The sequence below is a fragment of the Anas platyrhynchos genome, chromosome Z (genome assembly GCF_047663525.1).
Source record: "Anas platyrhynchos isolate ZD024472 breed Pekin duck chromosome Z, IASCAAS_PekinDuck_T2T, whole genome shotgun sequence".
Lineage (NCBI taxonomy): Eukaryota > Metazoa > Chordata > Aves > Anseriformes > Anatidae > Anas > Anas platyrhynchos.
The window spans coordinates 13,706,715-13,723,068 of record NC_092621.1 but is presented as its reverse complement, the minus strand read 5'-3'; the positions used below and the strand labels follow the sequence as shown (position 1 = coordinate 13,723,068).

The 16,354-nt window shown below is 41.1% G+C and overlaps 1 protein-coding gene across 4 annotated transcripts in view; it reads right to left on the bottom strand.

Annotated features, from left to right (window-relative positions):
* The window catches only part of EGFLAM (EGF like, fibronectin type III and laminin G domains), a 74,653-nt gene that overhangs the window by 14,126 nt on the left and 44,173 nt on the right, over window positions 1–16,354 (bottom strand). For all 4 annotated transcript variants that reach the window (XM_072031632.1, XM_038169727.2, XM_038169726.2 and 1 more), the window contains 6 exons: window positions 14,913–15,013; window positions 12,322–12,422; window positions 11,074–11,218; window positions 8,475–8,664; window positions 4,692–4,817; window positions 3,706–3,949 (listed from right to left, as the gene is read on the bottom strand). In XM_072031632.1, the coding sequence (XP_071887733.1) occupies window positions 3,706–3,949; window positions 4,692–4,817; window positions 8,475–8,664; window positions 11,074–11,218; window positions 12,322–12,422; window positions 14,913–15,013 (907 nt within the window). The remainder of the gene's footprint in view (window positions 1–3,705; window positions 3,950–4,691; window positions 4,818–8,474; window positions 8,665–11,073; window positions 11,219–12,321; window positions 12,423–14,912; window positions 15,014–16,354) is intronic.

Below are 16,354 nucleotides of genomic sequence, written 5' to 3'. Positions count from 1 at the left end.
GGACACATGAAGACTTCCTAGCTTTCTCTCCATGAAAAAAAAAAAAAAAAAAAAAAAAAAAAAAAAAAAAAACATATATATAATTGGTTTGGGTGAAATAATGTTTTGTATTTTCAGGCTGCCTGAAATGCTAATTTTAAAAGGTGTATCATTTTGAAAATATGAAAATAACAATTTTATCTTGTTATTTTTTTCTGAAAAATGAACTTTAGTTTAAAATTATTTTTATTGTATTTATGTTGATCCTTTAAGTTTTCTCAAAGTTCATTTTCATCTATTCAGAGGACACCGGCAATATTACTTCGACAACCTCAATGAAAATATATCACTCACTGAGCAACGTCTTCTCCGGTAGCATTTAAGGTTTAGTTACCTTGAGTAAATCAATAGCTAACAGAACTTGATCACAGAGACACACACACAGACACATAAAGACACACAGACACACACACACGCACCTTGCAAAGTCACTTGAGACTTATAAGCTATTTCTTGGATTCACAGGCCTTTTGAAACTAGTATGAGTTTGGTAGTGCTTGCTGCAGGCCCTGGAACTTCTGTTTTTTCACATACTATGGGGATAATGATTACTTTTTCCCAATCACACTGAACCTTAGGAAATATTCCAGGTGGTGAAGTTCTTGACTCTGCAATGTCTGGCTATGGGAAATCCCAAGAGACAGCAAATTCTCTTTTGACAAATTTTCTCATCTTGGTGAATAGCTCAGTGTCTGCATTCAACTGTCCACTCAGCAGCCCTGCTCCTCCTGAAACCTGCTGCACACACCGTGCTTCTTCCAGCCTAGCTCACCTGAGGCAAAAAGCAACCTTCACCAAGGTCAGCTTGCCTGCTGCTACTGCTCATGTACTGAAATGAGCTTACTTCATCCTTAATTACAAAGCCATTATGGCTGCTTTCCAACTATATTCTAATATTTGACAGCCTGGGTGTATGAAAAATAGTCAGGATGACCAGAGCTGTACCTCCACTTAGGCCAAAAGGTTCGGTGTGAAGCATTATGACCAAGATCAAGGCAGACTTTTATGTGGTGATTTCCTAAACAGGCAAGACAAACAGGGAATCTATTTAACTTCTTTAAGCACTGACAGAGCTGATGACAGGGTGCAAGTTGCCCACATTATCCAAAAAAAGGACATGAACTGGAGACAGGGCTATGTGCAAAGAGGTGCATAGTCTGTGAGGAAGTGAGTGGATCCAGCAGCTGAGATTTGGTTGATTAAACCAGGAAAAATGGTAACCTGATGTGTGTCAGCCAGAGCAAGTTCACTATAACATTCATAGTCAGTGTTCGGGCCAAAAATGTTACTGCCTTGCCTGAAGCTTGAATGCATGCTTTGGGAGCAGGCTGGGAGGGAGAGAGGTGGCAGCCAGTTGGAGGGAGTGATGCTGTGTAAAGGACATAATAAATTCCATTCAAGAGGAACCAGGATCCATGGTTTTTGTTTTACATATATAGGCTCAAAAGGATTGCACTGTGTGTCAGCAGTGTGCCTCCTCAATATTACCTTGCTAAAAAAGACCAAAGCAATAGAGCCACTGTAAAATACAATGGTGCACAGGCAACTACAAGCTCAGCATTTCCTCATCTCAGTGTTTGGCCTTGAAATCTGCATAGTATTCACCAAACACATGTACATTTAAGTTTAACAACATTTCTGGGGTGTGGAGCAATCCTGACAACCCTCAAACCTATGCTTGTAGCTCTTGCTGTATTTTAAAAGCTCCATACATCTTGTCTGAACTTTAGTCCAAGGTGTTCTGCAGCACTAGAGTATTCTTCAGGGACCGAAAAAAAAAATAAATGTCTACTTTATAGTTGCCAGTAATAGGAATTAGACAGATGTAATCAGGAAGAGATTGAAGGCTGTTGTAAGAAGAGCCATTTTGGGTTGGAGCAAAGGTCTCTGACATAAGCTATTTCTGATGGTTTTCAGCCAGAGGAAAGAACAGGGCAAGTTTGGAGTGATACTTCCATTGATGTATCCTCCCAGCTTCTGGCAACTTGTCATTTAGCAATTTCCTGAGTCGAAGGCTGCATCCGTACAAATGTGTTTGATCTCTCTCAATGGATCTTTCTTCAAATTTGTCTATTATTTTTTATAAACCTATTTATAGTTCTGGCATATGTAACATACTGTGACAATTAATTTCCACAACTTATTTATGTGCTGTCTGGGAGGAAAAAAAAAAGAAGTCTCATTTTTGTTTATATCATTTGTTTTACAGTTTTACCGAGCTCCTTCTGATTTTCACTTAATGAAAAAATGCAGAATAATCATTCCTTATTCTTCTCCATGTCATTCACAACTTATAAATCTTAATCATACTTCCACCAAACTGTTTTCCCAGTTGAAGGGTCCTACTGCGCTTGTGGAATTTGCTTCTCTCCCTTCTCTGGATATCAATGCTATTTATTTATTTAATTTTAATTTTGTTTATTTCTTAAAAAATGAGGTGACCAGAACTGCAGGAAGTTTTCAAGACTCTGGATCATGGATTTTTGTAGTGGCATTTTTCTTTATTCCATTCCTAAGAATTCTCTGCACTGTACTTGCAGTTTTGTATTTGTCTCCAAGCAGCTAGGAGTTGCTTGTACAGGGCACCATGATAACTCCAGGATCTTTATCTGACAATACAGCATCACCACAGCTGTGTATTTTTAGGTTTGTACATTATTTTGCATTTGTTCTCTTGAGATTTCATCTCTCAGTTTGTAATCTGAATGGGCTTGTTTGCATGAGTCCTCATTCAGTGGAAAATCAGGATATTTCTCCCAATCACAATACAGCCAAAATTCCTGATGTCCACACGAAATATACGGTATGCAAGATTTGCAGGCAGTGTACACATTTTTTATGAGCTTTACATAGATTATTTCTATATATTAAATCAGCCTGGTCAAATTGGCAGCCTCTTGGACTAAACCCAAGGTACTGAATGCCTCTGTTCAAATCATTGCCTTTTCTGCAGAGCACAGGGAACAATTGTCCAGGGACTAGGCACTCACATACACAGACAGAGAAAAGCTCGTCTTGAGGAATCTCGTTGCTCCTGTCCTAGGATTTCATTCTAGGTCAGGACGAATCATTCCCAGGAGGTCTGTCTTTGGGAGCCTGGATGACTCATTTAAACCAGGTATTTATCTTTAAGACTGCTAAAGCTAGGTAAATTGGATATTACCCTTAGATCATCTGAAAAACAGCACTATGAGGAAAGAGGAGACCTGGGGATTCTTATGACATGTCCAGTCCAGCACCTACTGCCCAGAACTGGAGAACAGGGAAGATGATGCTCACAAAAGTACCCTTGTACAATCCTGTGGATAGAAAGTGCAAGTATATGTATAAAATAGTTATGGATCCCTCATCAGCTGTGGGAAAATGTCACAGAGGTGTACAGGGAATTTCAGTAATACCATGCAGAAATAAAAACATCTGCAGTAAGATGGTGCCATGACAAGGTAACACTGACAACAATGCTTTGACACAAACTGTTGGAGGAAGAAGATCCTGTCGCCTTGACTACAGCGATAGTGTTTCTGTGCCTCCTTACAAGAAGCAGGCACTAGAGAGATAGATGGGCTCCCATACATCATTATAGGACATTCCTCTTTCCAGCTTACTCCTTTCCTGGATATACACTCTGGCATCCTTGGAAGGCAAATACAAGAAATGCTGTTTTACCTGATGACAGCCGTTCCTGAACCACAGTCGAATCTGAATTCCACGTAACCAGCCACCATGTTGATGGAGAGGAAGTCCTTGCTGTCTGTGTCGTAGCTATACAAAAGGACACCAGTCTCTAAATCTGGACGAAATGTCATCTCAAACTCCATGAATGAAAGGTAATTCTGTGGTTCCAAGGGCCAGGGTGTGCTAGCAAATGACCTTAAGGATTCGTTGAACTGAGGTATGGCCAAGGTGAGTGCTGGAAATCCAGAATACACAAGCAGGTCACTTGAAGCTCAAAGGTAAGGGAGCAACTAACCTACCAACCAGTGTCAGTTCCTTCGCTTTTGTACTTTAAGGTAACACTAAGGAAAACAACCAAGAAATTTTATCATTTAAATTAGAAATATTTTTAATTGTAACCTACATCTCCTTAATCCGTCTTTTTTCCAAGGTTGTCCATGTATTAAAAAACTTTCTGGTTTTCTGTAACCAGTACTCTGGAGTGATCTGCTGCAGTGTTTTTCAAGGTAGCAAGCATGCTACAGTGGGTTGTGTCATGAAAAGCAATGTTCGTGGTGTGTATTTGACAATTTCTTTGTATCTCTACAATTTCAACATGAAATTGATAAGTTATCCTTTATACTTTAAAATAAACTGCTGACACTTGTCTAGAGGAAAAGTTTTAATATTTTTTTTTAACGTTGAAGTGCAGCTGTGGAGTATGTTAGTGTTACTTCTGAAAAGTGAGTTTCGGAAGCTTAATTATAGTTAACTGAAATAAGAAATAAGTTTGAGAATCACTGATTGTATAGGAGCTGGATGTAGCCCCAAACTGATTGGTGGGATAGGGTTTCACCATGTGATTTCAATAAGGTGAAATAAGTACTTGTCTTCTGTCAGTGTAATAGCATAAGACCTTCTTGGATGTCACTATTTGGAACACACACTGAAAGCTAAAAAGCATAAAAAGAAATATAAGGAATCCAGCACCCTTTTACCTTCTTCACAATGGTGACCTTTAAACCCAAGAGGGCAAAGGCAAATGTACGAATCTGCTTTGCTTGCAGTGCAGGTACCACTGTTGATGCAGGATGCCTCGTCACAGATTCCGCTGCTGCACTCACCTAAACACAGTGCCACAACATTGATTTATTAGAGGAGTTTGTTGAAGATGGATTTGGCTTTTGATCATTGCAAGTAACCAATGAAATTTGATTTCCTAGCTAGGTTCTTTCCCTGTATGTCAGACCATGCACAGTTCAGACAAAGGAGGTTGCTTTTGAGAACTGGCTTTGTACCAGACCAGGAAAAAACATTTAAAATAGGAGAAATTAGCCCTCACTAACAAACCATGACAGTCATACCTTCCAAACATTATTTTTCTTCTTCCCTCTTTCCTATCTTTATTATCTCTTAAACATAAATTGAAAACTCTCTGGATTGTTTAGATGTGCTGTGGCTTGTTTTATTTCAGTTACCGTAAGTGTTTCTTTATTCGCTGTAAATTCCTGCCTTGGTAGGCTTGGGAGGTGTTAATCAGCAGCAGCTAATCTTATTAACTAAAATGAGGTTGTGAGCCCTCCTCTCTGCACTACAAGGAATCCATATCATCAGCATATGAGCTTCTTAATAAGTATTCCTACTGTTTTGGCACATCACCTGAAATAACAAATAAATGATTTATTCTTGCTGGAGTTACACTGGAATTGTTATAGAATTAATAGTTTACTTATTGTCTTCTGAAAACCACTGTCTATAAAGTTAGATTTGTCACTGGTCACGTGTACATCTGATAAAGTACTAGTTGATTTTTTCTCCGTTATTTTAGATAGTTTCTGCTTACATATTTCCCCCCTTATTGATAGTTATGAACTGATCTGAAATGTTAAGAAAGCCCACATAATACACTCATGGTGCACAAGTGTATGTACATCATTCGGAAGGGCAAAGTGCTTATGACAAACTATGAACTGCACATTTATTTTGAGGCTGAACTATCACCTACAGGATAACACAGGTGTGCTAAGGAAATGCTGACAATAAACACTGGGGAATAGTTTTGTTATCTGAACTCACTCAGGAAAATCTTACAAAATATCCTTTCTACTTTGTTTAGTGTAAATACAGTACTCTGATTTTAAAGATAATTTCCAGACCAGGGCTGTACAAAACTTCAGTAAGATACTAGTATCAGTACAGCATCAGTGTTCCTATCCTATATTCAGGAAGGAAAGCACAGTGAAGGATCTCATGTTCGTGGCTGAGGCACTGGCTCATCCTCATCACTGTCACCCAAGGTGGAAAATCACCTTTCCCCACTGACTTGCAGAGGCAGGGATAACTCCCAGGGCACCTGGTGTGGCTCATTGCCCAAACAGACCTGTCTCACATCACTCAGGTACATGTACAAATGCCCTGCCAGACCTGTGTCTTACTGCAGAGAGAAGGCCTGAGTGTGGCACGCATAATGCAGAGCTCCAGGGCTCACACAAGGGGCATAACCAAAGCACAGCAGTCCTCTGGAAGGGAACTGATTCTCCTTTAGCATGGAATTACCCCTTCAAATGGCTGCCCTGCATCCAGCCACAGGATCATGGGTGCTCACAATGCTCAATTAGCCATCATTTTCTCTTCTGAACTGCAACAGTGAAATTGGGCAGGAGGGGAATGGGCATCTTCTCACTGTTTTTTACCTAACTGTACTCCAGTGGAATTTAAAAGACAGTTTCTATAGGGTTTAAATAAAATCTTTCATATACAAGTCCTATTTCCAAGCTTATACAAAAGAAAGAACATTTTAAAACAATAATCTGCACCTTTCCTCAAGCTCCTCTCCAGCCCTACTGAAATCCCCCATGGCTACGAACACTTATGATGATGTCAACATTAACAAGCAGCATCAGTTCAGTTTTTCAGATGGTGAACTCAAGCTAAGGCACGTGGGTGAACTAGAGAAGCATCAAGTCTGAGATGTGAGCAAAAAACTCAGATGTGATGCTCATCTTTAGAGCAACTGCTGTAATAACAATGCTGGTAGTATTTTCAAAAAGACGAAAGTTAAACTAAATCTTTAAGGACTAGAAAAGGACAAAGATGATAAGAACAGCTGGACAAGCTGGACAGCTTGAGCTGTAGCTCCCTGGTATGCAAGGACAGGCTGTTCTCTTGACATTACGTGCTGGGAGGCTTCTTCTGAACAGGAACAGTATGGACCCCTCTCTTCCCCACCCATAGTCCTGTGGTCCACGTACCACAGCATCCCTGATTTATACACTGTACCACTGGAAAAGAAATAAAAGACTGGCTAGCAAAAAACATCCCTAAGCCCTAGCAGAGTTCATTTCTAATTTAAGTATTTCAAGTTTAGCATACCACATGTTGTTTGCAAATCTCTGCTGGTGCAATATCATATAAAGTGGGTGCAGCCACATAAGGACAGCAAGGCTCTACTGCTCAGTTTCGAGTCACACATGGCAGAGCCCAGCACTTATTTTCAGTGATGCTGATTGTTAATGCAGTAGTATGTGAAGCATTCATGGATGGGAATGAAGCCAGCTGTATCCCAAGAGGCAATAGAGATTAGGGCTCGGAGAACTTTAGCAAGGCTTTTATCTATCTATATAAATTCCATAGATTCTCACTCTATCGTGAAATTACCCTCTGCCTCCAAAGTCTTATTCTTTTCAGCATCTATTTCTTGGGCTGCTCTGTTCCCCTCCTTGTATGCCATAGAGGTTTGGTCATGCTATCTAGAGAATATAGGGCAATTGTTAGGAAGTTTCTCATTAATCACTTCCTTCTTGGAATGCCAAATGCAAAGCTATAGAGAAGAAAAAAAGATGACTTTGTGGCTGAGGCATGGCACAGAGAGTTCAGCAATATGGGATCTATTTCCTGCATTTAACACTCACTTTCTGACTTGGGGTTTACCCTTCCCTTTAAACTGTTTAGACTGGGAGGTCATTAAAGCAAGGATTTTGTTGCCCTATCTTTTTTTCTGAGTGCCCGTTACATGAAGCAGAGATTAATGAATACATATAGAAGACAGGCCCAGTTAATTAACTCACCTTTTCATCTGTGAAGGGGGATAATGTTATAATGTGACCCCACAAAGATGTTGAAATGATTGATTCCTTTTTTTTTTTTTTTTTTAAACATACTGTGATTTTGGAAATGGAAACAACGGATGGTTGACAGGCCTATGGATGGTCAATACATGGTCAACTGGCCTGAAGGCCTTTTTGCCTCAGCAGTAATGGGTTTTCACGGGAAAAGCCCTTTTAATGGCCACAGCACTGCTCTGAAAGATTTGCTTTGGACAAGTGCAATGATGCCTGTAGGCAAAACACATTTCGTTGTGTCCATAGTGTTTTACAAAAAGACAGCATGCATACTATTGACTTCTGGTGATGACTGTGTCAGTCAGGAGCACAGAGAGGTAGCCTGAAAGATGCTGGCAGAAACACTGGTGCAGACATAATTATATCAGCAACACTGAGTTTCCTGTTTGCTCATGGGAGCTGGTTTTACAATTGTGTTTGACAACTGTATCCACAAGGGTTTTTGGTATACCACATTGACATTTACATACACAGTGCTATTAAACCTTCCTACTACAGACCTAGCTACAGCAATGCACAAAGACACAGAGATGCACTACCCCAAAAGTCAGGACCACACCTTCCCCCTCTCAAACATGGACCATTGCTCAATTTTTTCTACTAAGCAAAAAACTGGTTTAGCACTGCTTAAAGTGCTAAACCCCACACCATTACACTTACCCACATCAGCACCACTGAGAGCTTTCCCTAATGGCCAGGGTCTCATATCAATCATTTTCCCATTGATGCTGAGCGACTGAACACAGCCCTGAATTCCTCGGTTGGTGCCTGTGGCTTTGACCAGCCAGTACACGCTGGGGGCACCGCCGACATAGAAGGGAGTCCGGAAGGTAATTTTACTGTATTGGCCCTAAAGGGAAAACAGAGCACAGCATGATGTAGAACAGACATAACACAGGATAACTAATTAAGCCACACTGTGCATAATCAATTATTTCTCCATGAAGACTTGTCCCAGGGGATATGAAGGCTGCTTATTGGTAATTCCTTTCCATTGCTCATTCCTCCACTCTGTCTATCATCTTAAATGTTACTTTTTGCACCAGCATCCATCATGATAACATGAGCTATTTAATGCAACATAAAAAAGCTTAAAAATCACTGTCTTCTAAGGACACATTGTGGATATCTGTTTTTTTGCTGCAATTTCTTCTTTTCCTTTTGCCAAAATTGTTGTCTTCTCAACTCAGCCCTGGGGGACACAAACCAATGTAGTACTGCCGTTTGGACAAAACTCAGCAAATGCCAAGTGTTGAAAAATAATTAAATTACAAAAAAGAACAGTAAAAACCAAAACAAGAAAAAAAATGATACAGCTGCAACTTCAGTGGGATTCTGCACACTTTGACAGCACTAAATCTACTCCTTTAAAAAATATATTTATTTATTTATTTATTTATTTATTTATTTATTTTTATTTGACCTTAATCTGACTATGGAAACCTACACACACTAGTTTACTATTACTACTGCAGTGCACAAGAAGGAACAAGAAAACTAAACAGAACTTTTTTGATCATTGAATCAAACTTCTTCCTGATGTGGGCAACTGAGTCATAATTCCTTTCATAAATTGATCAAAATATGTCTTTCACCTCCTACTCAAAGGCTGTTTCAAAACCTCAGTGCCCTTTAGAAGAAAACATTTACAATTCTTGCTTTTATTCAAAACCTTTTTTTTTTTAAACCAATGTGCCCTTCAATAATCATGACCGTTAGGCCAAACTCCTTCTGGATTTTTCACTGCTGCCCTGCCTCCATGATATTTATAACAATAAATCCCCATAAATAACAATAAAGCCCCATAGGCTCTATTTGGCCAGACTAAGTAAGCCAAGGTTATTGAGTCTGTGAGTGTTCACAGCACAGTGCATTGCAGAAATATATCAAATAGATCTAGATTTCAGCAGGGTGAAATAATTCAGGTGGGGTTTGTGGCTAGAGAGAGTTTAGACATCTACACGATTTCGTGGTGGACACATCCCAAGGCACACAGCCCTCCAGCCTGCCTCCAGCTGACTGCCATCTCCAATTGCCTTTGATGTTCCTGCCCGCCTTCCTCAGTCAAGTTCCTCTTCTTGTTTAGGAACTCTCTAACTCTTTCAAGTTAAAATGAACCAGGTCAGAAAAGACTATCATTTGCTGATACTAATCCAGGTCATTTTAACTAAGAAGTTCTGGTGGAGAGCAACACCTGGAACAGTTAACTATTTTTCTGATATAACTGCAGCTAGAGAAGTGTGTGTTCATTGTTAGAATCCTCTTGGACCATAATCCACCTTCTTGCACCTCTTCTTGATCAACTTTTTGATCAAACCTATTTTGGGTATGGATGATCACAGCTCTGCATAACATTATGCAGTATCACCAAAGTGTTACAAAAACAGCATTAGTCTCTACTGGACAGATCTCCTGTTCCTCTGGGAATCACATTTGCCTTTTGCATGGCCTTACAGCACTGGTAACACATAGTGACACGTGACAGACATTAAAATCCTTCTCCTCTGTCATTGCCAACTGATGAGCACTCAAAGCGCAGCAGAAGTTCTTGCCATTAGGCCCCAAGCATAGAGCATTTAAGCTGACAGGCTTCACCCTCTTCCTATTACTCAAGTCCTCAAGATTATTTTTTTTTTCCCTTTCAGAGCCTGCACATGAAAGTGTAAAGTAATAAGGTGTTTGAAGCCACTTTTTTCAAGTCCAGGGATGGCATGCTAATAGTGGTTATGAAAGAGAAGAGGAAAGACATCCAAACCAATTTGTAATTGTCTTTTCTTTTTTCTTTTTTTTTTCAGTGCCTTAATTTCACTTCTGGTCTCTGGTTTGGTAACAGATGAGCAAGTCAAAATATCTTCCTCTATTATATTTTGGTCTTGAATTAAATTGTTGATGTTACCAACAGTCAGGACAAAATGTCTATCTCCATTACCGTGCTTAAATCTATGTACATGGTATACATTTAATTACACTTTTTTATACAAATCTTGTGTGGCCATATGTATATTGTACATAAATATATACACATAAACACATATGACTAGTCTTTTCTGGCTGAGGGAAGGGAGAAGCTGAGACTTGCAAAAGAAAGCAATCAGAGTCAGCAGCTGTAAAACCTGGCAAACTTCTCAGCAGCTTGTCTGTGACACCAGCACAGTGCAGCAGGAGGGTGCAGAGCAAGGAGGGAGCATGATGGGAACCTGGATGGCATGACAGGGATCTGGGTGGCACCAGGTTGAGCTGCAAGTGCAGGATTACCTACCTGAGATTTTCCTGTGACCGGAGCATCATTGTCCATCCTGAGCCAGCCATTCAGCCCATCTCTAAACAGTGTGACACTATGCCAGTTCCCCAGCTTTATTTTGTTTTCACTTGTTATAACTGCAGCTCCAGTGCCACAGTTAAACCTGGCAACAGGAGACAGAGAGGGCAGGGTCACAATTTTTCATTAACCAAATACTGAATGTTTTTAGACTCTGAATATTCTCTTCACTCCTGGGAATCTCTCTTTTTCACAATGCATATTAACAAGCAACAGGCAAATTAGAAAGCAGGTCTAAGTACGATCTATTACATGTTTCCAATTTTATTATTCCCCTTTCATGGAGAAAGTTTTGCATCCTCTGTTCATATCACATGCATTGCAAAACTTGCCCACAGCTAAAATTGTTTCAAGATGCAGGGTATTACAAGTTCCCGCTATCACAGTAATTTCTCTTGGGAATTTCTCTAGCTCCCTAGTGAAAGGCAGAGCTGTATTAAAAACTCTGGGATTCTGTATGAAACTCATGTCTTTCAGTGCTGATTGACAAGGAGAACTCCTGGAGAGTCTCTGTGGATCTGGCCATGCACAAAACGTGCCATTTTCTCTAATTGCTGTTCAGTGCAGGAGGTGAACAGAAACAGAGCCAGGGCACGTCTCCACTCTGGCTTTCCCCGCTTTCTAAGGACTCAGCTTCCCAAATAAGGAGAGTCTTGAGATACTCCCTCACACACTTAGTATCCACAGCAATGCAGAAACCCCCTCCATTGTCACATAAAAAAAAAAAAATAATCTACAACTCCCATCTAAACAAATGGTATGGAATGAAGCTCCAGGCCCCTTGGTGGCATGGAGTCCTTTATTTTGCTACATGATTTGCTCCTTTTGCTGTGAAGCAAAAACACTGACTATGCACAGCTCGACACAGCATAAGCTCAACAAGTACAGTGGCTCACTGTCATATGTGGTGACATAGCAATGAGTCCCAGACCAATACCCCAAAGAAAACTGATCATTTTGCCTTTACACCAAGGTCTGAGTAAAATGAGTTCAAAAGGTCACTTGTCAACACACTGAGAATGAGAGAAGAAACTATCGAAGAACTGTCCCATGAAGCAATACTATCCATTCTGAGCACTACACTGTGCAAAAGTCATAGACATGACAGATATTCATCACCAAAAGCAGCCCCTTTTCTTTAAATTAGATTTAGCATGGAGGCGAGCCTATTAGAAATCAATGTTTTACCTGAACTGGATGCTCCGTCGGATGATTGCCAGTGACATAAAATCACCACGGCCATGTTCATTTTCTCCACAGTATAGCAGCAAACCATCTTCTGATTCAGCCTGTAATGATGATGTAAGCATGAAAAACCAAAGTCTAAGCCTCACAGTGACAAATAAACACAAGTAGCGCTGGAGGACTGTTCTCTAGAAAAGGTACAAGATCTTTCAGATTAAGTTTTAAACTTCAAACAAAATCAGAAACTGGTCGATCCATTATGAATTCTGCATTTGAAGAGCATAAAAAGTATTGTCATTATGCTTAAATGGTTTACAAACATCTGTTTATGGTATGATACCATCAGATCTAGCAACAAGCTTGAAAGAATAAAACTTAGACATGGAAAGCTGTGCACTGGAAAAGGCTCTGGGGGTGCTGGTCAATGCTCACCTGAACATGAGCCAGCAGTGTGCCCAGGTGGCCAAGAAGGCCAAAGGCATCATGGCTTGTATCAGGATGAGTGCAGCCAGCAGGACCAGGGAGGTGACCGTCCCCCTGTACTCAGCTCTGGTGAGGCCACCCCTTGAGAATGGTGTTCAGTTTTGGGCTCCTCACTACAGGAAGGACATCCTGGCCCTGATGGTGTCCAGAGAAGGGCTACGAAGCTGGTGAAGGGCCTTGAGCACAAGTCCTGTGAGGAATGGATGAGGGAACTGGGGTTGTTTAGTCTGGAGAAGAGGAAGTCCTTATTGCTTTCTACAGCTACCTGAAAGGAAGGTGTGGGTGACTTGGGAGTCAGCCTCTTCTCAAAAATAACTAGCAATAGGGCTAGAGTGAATGGCATCAAGTTGCACGAGAGGAAGTTTAGGTTGGAAATGAGGAGACATTTCTTCCCAGAAAGGGCATTGGAACAGGTTGCCCAGGGAGGTGGTGGAGTCACCATCCCTGTGGGTATCTAAGGAAAGGTTGGACGTGGTGCTTAGGGACATGGTTTAGTGGGTGATATTGGTGGCTAGGGGGTGGTTGGACCAGATGATCTTAAAGGTCTTTTCCAACCTTAATGATTCTACAATTTAATGCCCAATGTGAAAACTCTGAGCACAAAGTCTAGCAAGGACATCCTAGCAAGCCTGCTAAGCATAGACACATTAGACTTGCTGCACATGAATACACACACCCTATTTCACATGTTCAATGAGCCTCACGCTTTTCAAGCTGAACAACCTGTGCAGGCAAAATTTATGCATATGAGCATAACAGCAGACAGTGGCTTTTCACAGCCATCCTACAATTTGAGCTGACTAATTGCATGAAGAGCATTGGATCACCACATGAGGCAACAGATTGCTTACTGCTCTAGTGAAATAATCATATCTAGGCTGTGATGCTGGCCAGTCTGCCTTGCATGGGAGCAGGGGTGCAGCTGAGAGCTCAGCTACAGGACGTGCTGGCCCACCTTCCCTACAAGCAGTCCTAATCAGCTCTGTCCTAATACACAGACACCAAACAAGCCCATGTGGTGTATGCCCTATTGTAGTGAGTTTACATGGCAAGGTTTTGGTAGTGGGAGGTTTTTCAGCTGCAGGGGTGGCCTCTGTGAGAAGAATCCAGAGGCTGCCCCATGCTAGATAAGGACCAGTTTCAGCTGGCTCCAAAATGACCCGCTGCTGCCCAGAGCAGAGCCAAGCCAATAAGTGATATTATTTGCATTTCTTTGGGAGCATATGTAATGCTCTCTGCCCCAAGCAGAACAGGGGCAGAGAGTGACCATGAAGGAGTGGCAGAGATGAAGCATCAGGGACTGACCACAGCCCCCATTCCCCATTCCCCTGCTCTGCTCAGGGGGATGAGGTGGAAGAGGGTAGATGGGGGGAAGGTGTTTTTAGTTTCTTTTCTTTGTTTCTCGCTTCTCTAGCATGTTAGTAATAGGTAATAATTTTTTCTAATCTCCCTATGCTGAGTCTGTTTTGCCCATGATGATAATTGGTGAGTGATCTCTCTGTCCTTATCTCAACCCTCCAGACCCCACCATCATATTTTCTCCCCCTTTCCCTTAGAGGAGGGGGAGTGAGAGACTGGTTGTGGTGGAGTTCTGCTGCCCAGCTGGGTAAAGCCACCACACCTACCACATCAGACCTATAACTCAGGTAGCCCAGCATCTTGCAGGTGTCCCAAACTTCAGAGGTGGGAAATAATGCCTACTTATATACTGCAGCTTAGGAAAGGAACTCTGGACAGAAGGCCTTTTTTTTTTTTTTGGCTCAGTACAACAAAATCACCCAGATGTACTTTGGCCTATAGCTCATTCACATGGCTACAGACCTGCCAACGTTCATTGCCACTACCTGTAATGCCTGATATCACTAGTCTCAAGGACTCTTTCACGCACTAACCACTAATAATGGGCACAAACATTTTAGCTCAGATTACCAAATTAATTTGCATTCATTGGATGTGAAGCCAGATCTTTAGAGATGAAGTTTACATATAGACTCATCACAATTGCATTATAAGTTATAGTGAAGCTAAGTTACCATTCTAGTGTCAGTAAAATCAGAATAAGACAATAAAATTTGGAGCTCCTAACTGAGCTTGAAATTGCTTAAACTTACCCTGAATTCAAGGGTAATTTGAAATGTCTGATAGGAGTTTTTCAGTGGTTCGAATGTGATGTATGAGTAGCCATAGAACTGAGGATACTGGATAATAATATCTGAAAAGCAAAGACAGAAATGTGGTTTAGCAGTTTTCTCCCATATAAAAATCAATATACGCATTTAGCACTAAATAACATCAGGTGAAAATGCAAGGCAGAGTTTCTCCAGAGACTGCCATTAGTCAGTAGCAGTCAACAATCAGTTAACCTATTGCCTTGTCCTCCCACCACCTTTCACAACTAACTCCTTTATTCCCAAGGATCTGGTGAACTTGGAAAGAAACAGGATACTAAGGGCCAAATACTGCTCAACAATTTAATCACTGGTTTCAGTGGAACTATCTCCAGATTTTCGTCTCTGTTACAGAAGACAGAATCTGTCTACTTTACTACTATATTTATCTCCTTTTAAGAATTCACTTATTACAGAGACAACAAAGTAATTTTCTGTTTTGCAGGATTGCAAAAACATATGTGGGAAATGTGCACTGGGCCAGACTCCACGCCTCATTAGTCACTGCCGCTCCATAGCTGCTGTGTCCAGCATTGAGAGAATCCTTGGGTGGCTCCGAGGAGCCCAGCAGCTCTCATTCAGCTCAGAGCAAACAGTCCAGAGAGGGGTGGGGAAAAGAGAGTCCCTGCAGGCATCTCTCCATCCTTGGATGTAGCAGTGCCCCTTCATATTGCTTGTCAGCTGGCATCATCGATCCTCAGCCTTTGCTGTCGTATGTTACAACAGCATCCCAGCTCCAGCACAGTAGAAAAACAACATAGAGAGAGGTCTAACTGCTACCTTTGTAGCACATTTTCCTAACAAACACAGAGGACAGACACGACCTCAGACATGACCTTTCTCTTTGTTGTTTGAATATTCAGTGGATTTTACTTGCATATTTGGATCTGGACATAGTTTCACCTTTTTTGTTTGTTTGTTTGTTATTAAGGCAAAGTATATTTGAGACTGAGGTGGAGAGAATTGGTGCTATAAACCTGAATGCAACCATAAGCAGACAGGATTAACTCATGCCCTGATCACAAACAGCACAGACTGGACCAGAGAGCCATGCAGCTATTGATTGTAAATAAAAGTCCGTTTTCATTCAGATTTATATATTATTTAACAATACTGTCTGCTGAGGAAAAATAGGGTACAAGGCAGTATTGGTACGTGATGCTACTGCTTACCAAGGAATAAAAAACTCCCTTATGAAAAATGGTGGTTTTGGACTCACATTAACAAACCAGTTCTACAGGCTGCATACAGTTATGTCAGTTCAAATACATCCTTGACTTTTCATACTTGATCAAGGCCAAAAATCACATCTGCAGCTGCTCCATGTGGCTGAGTCACAACAGATTGTTTTCAGAATGAGCTCTCTCTACTCCAGCACTGGGAGA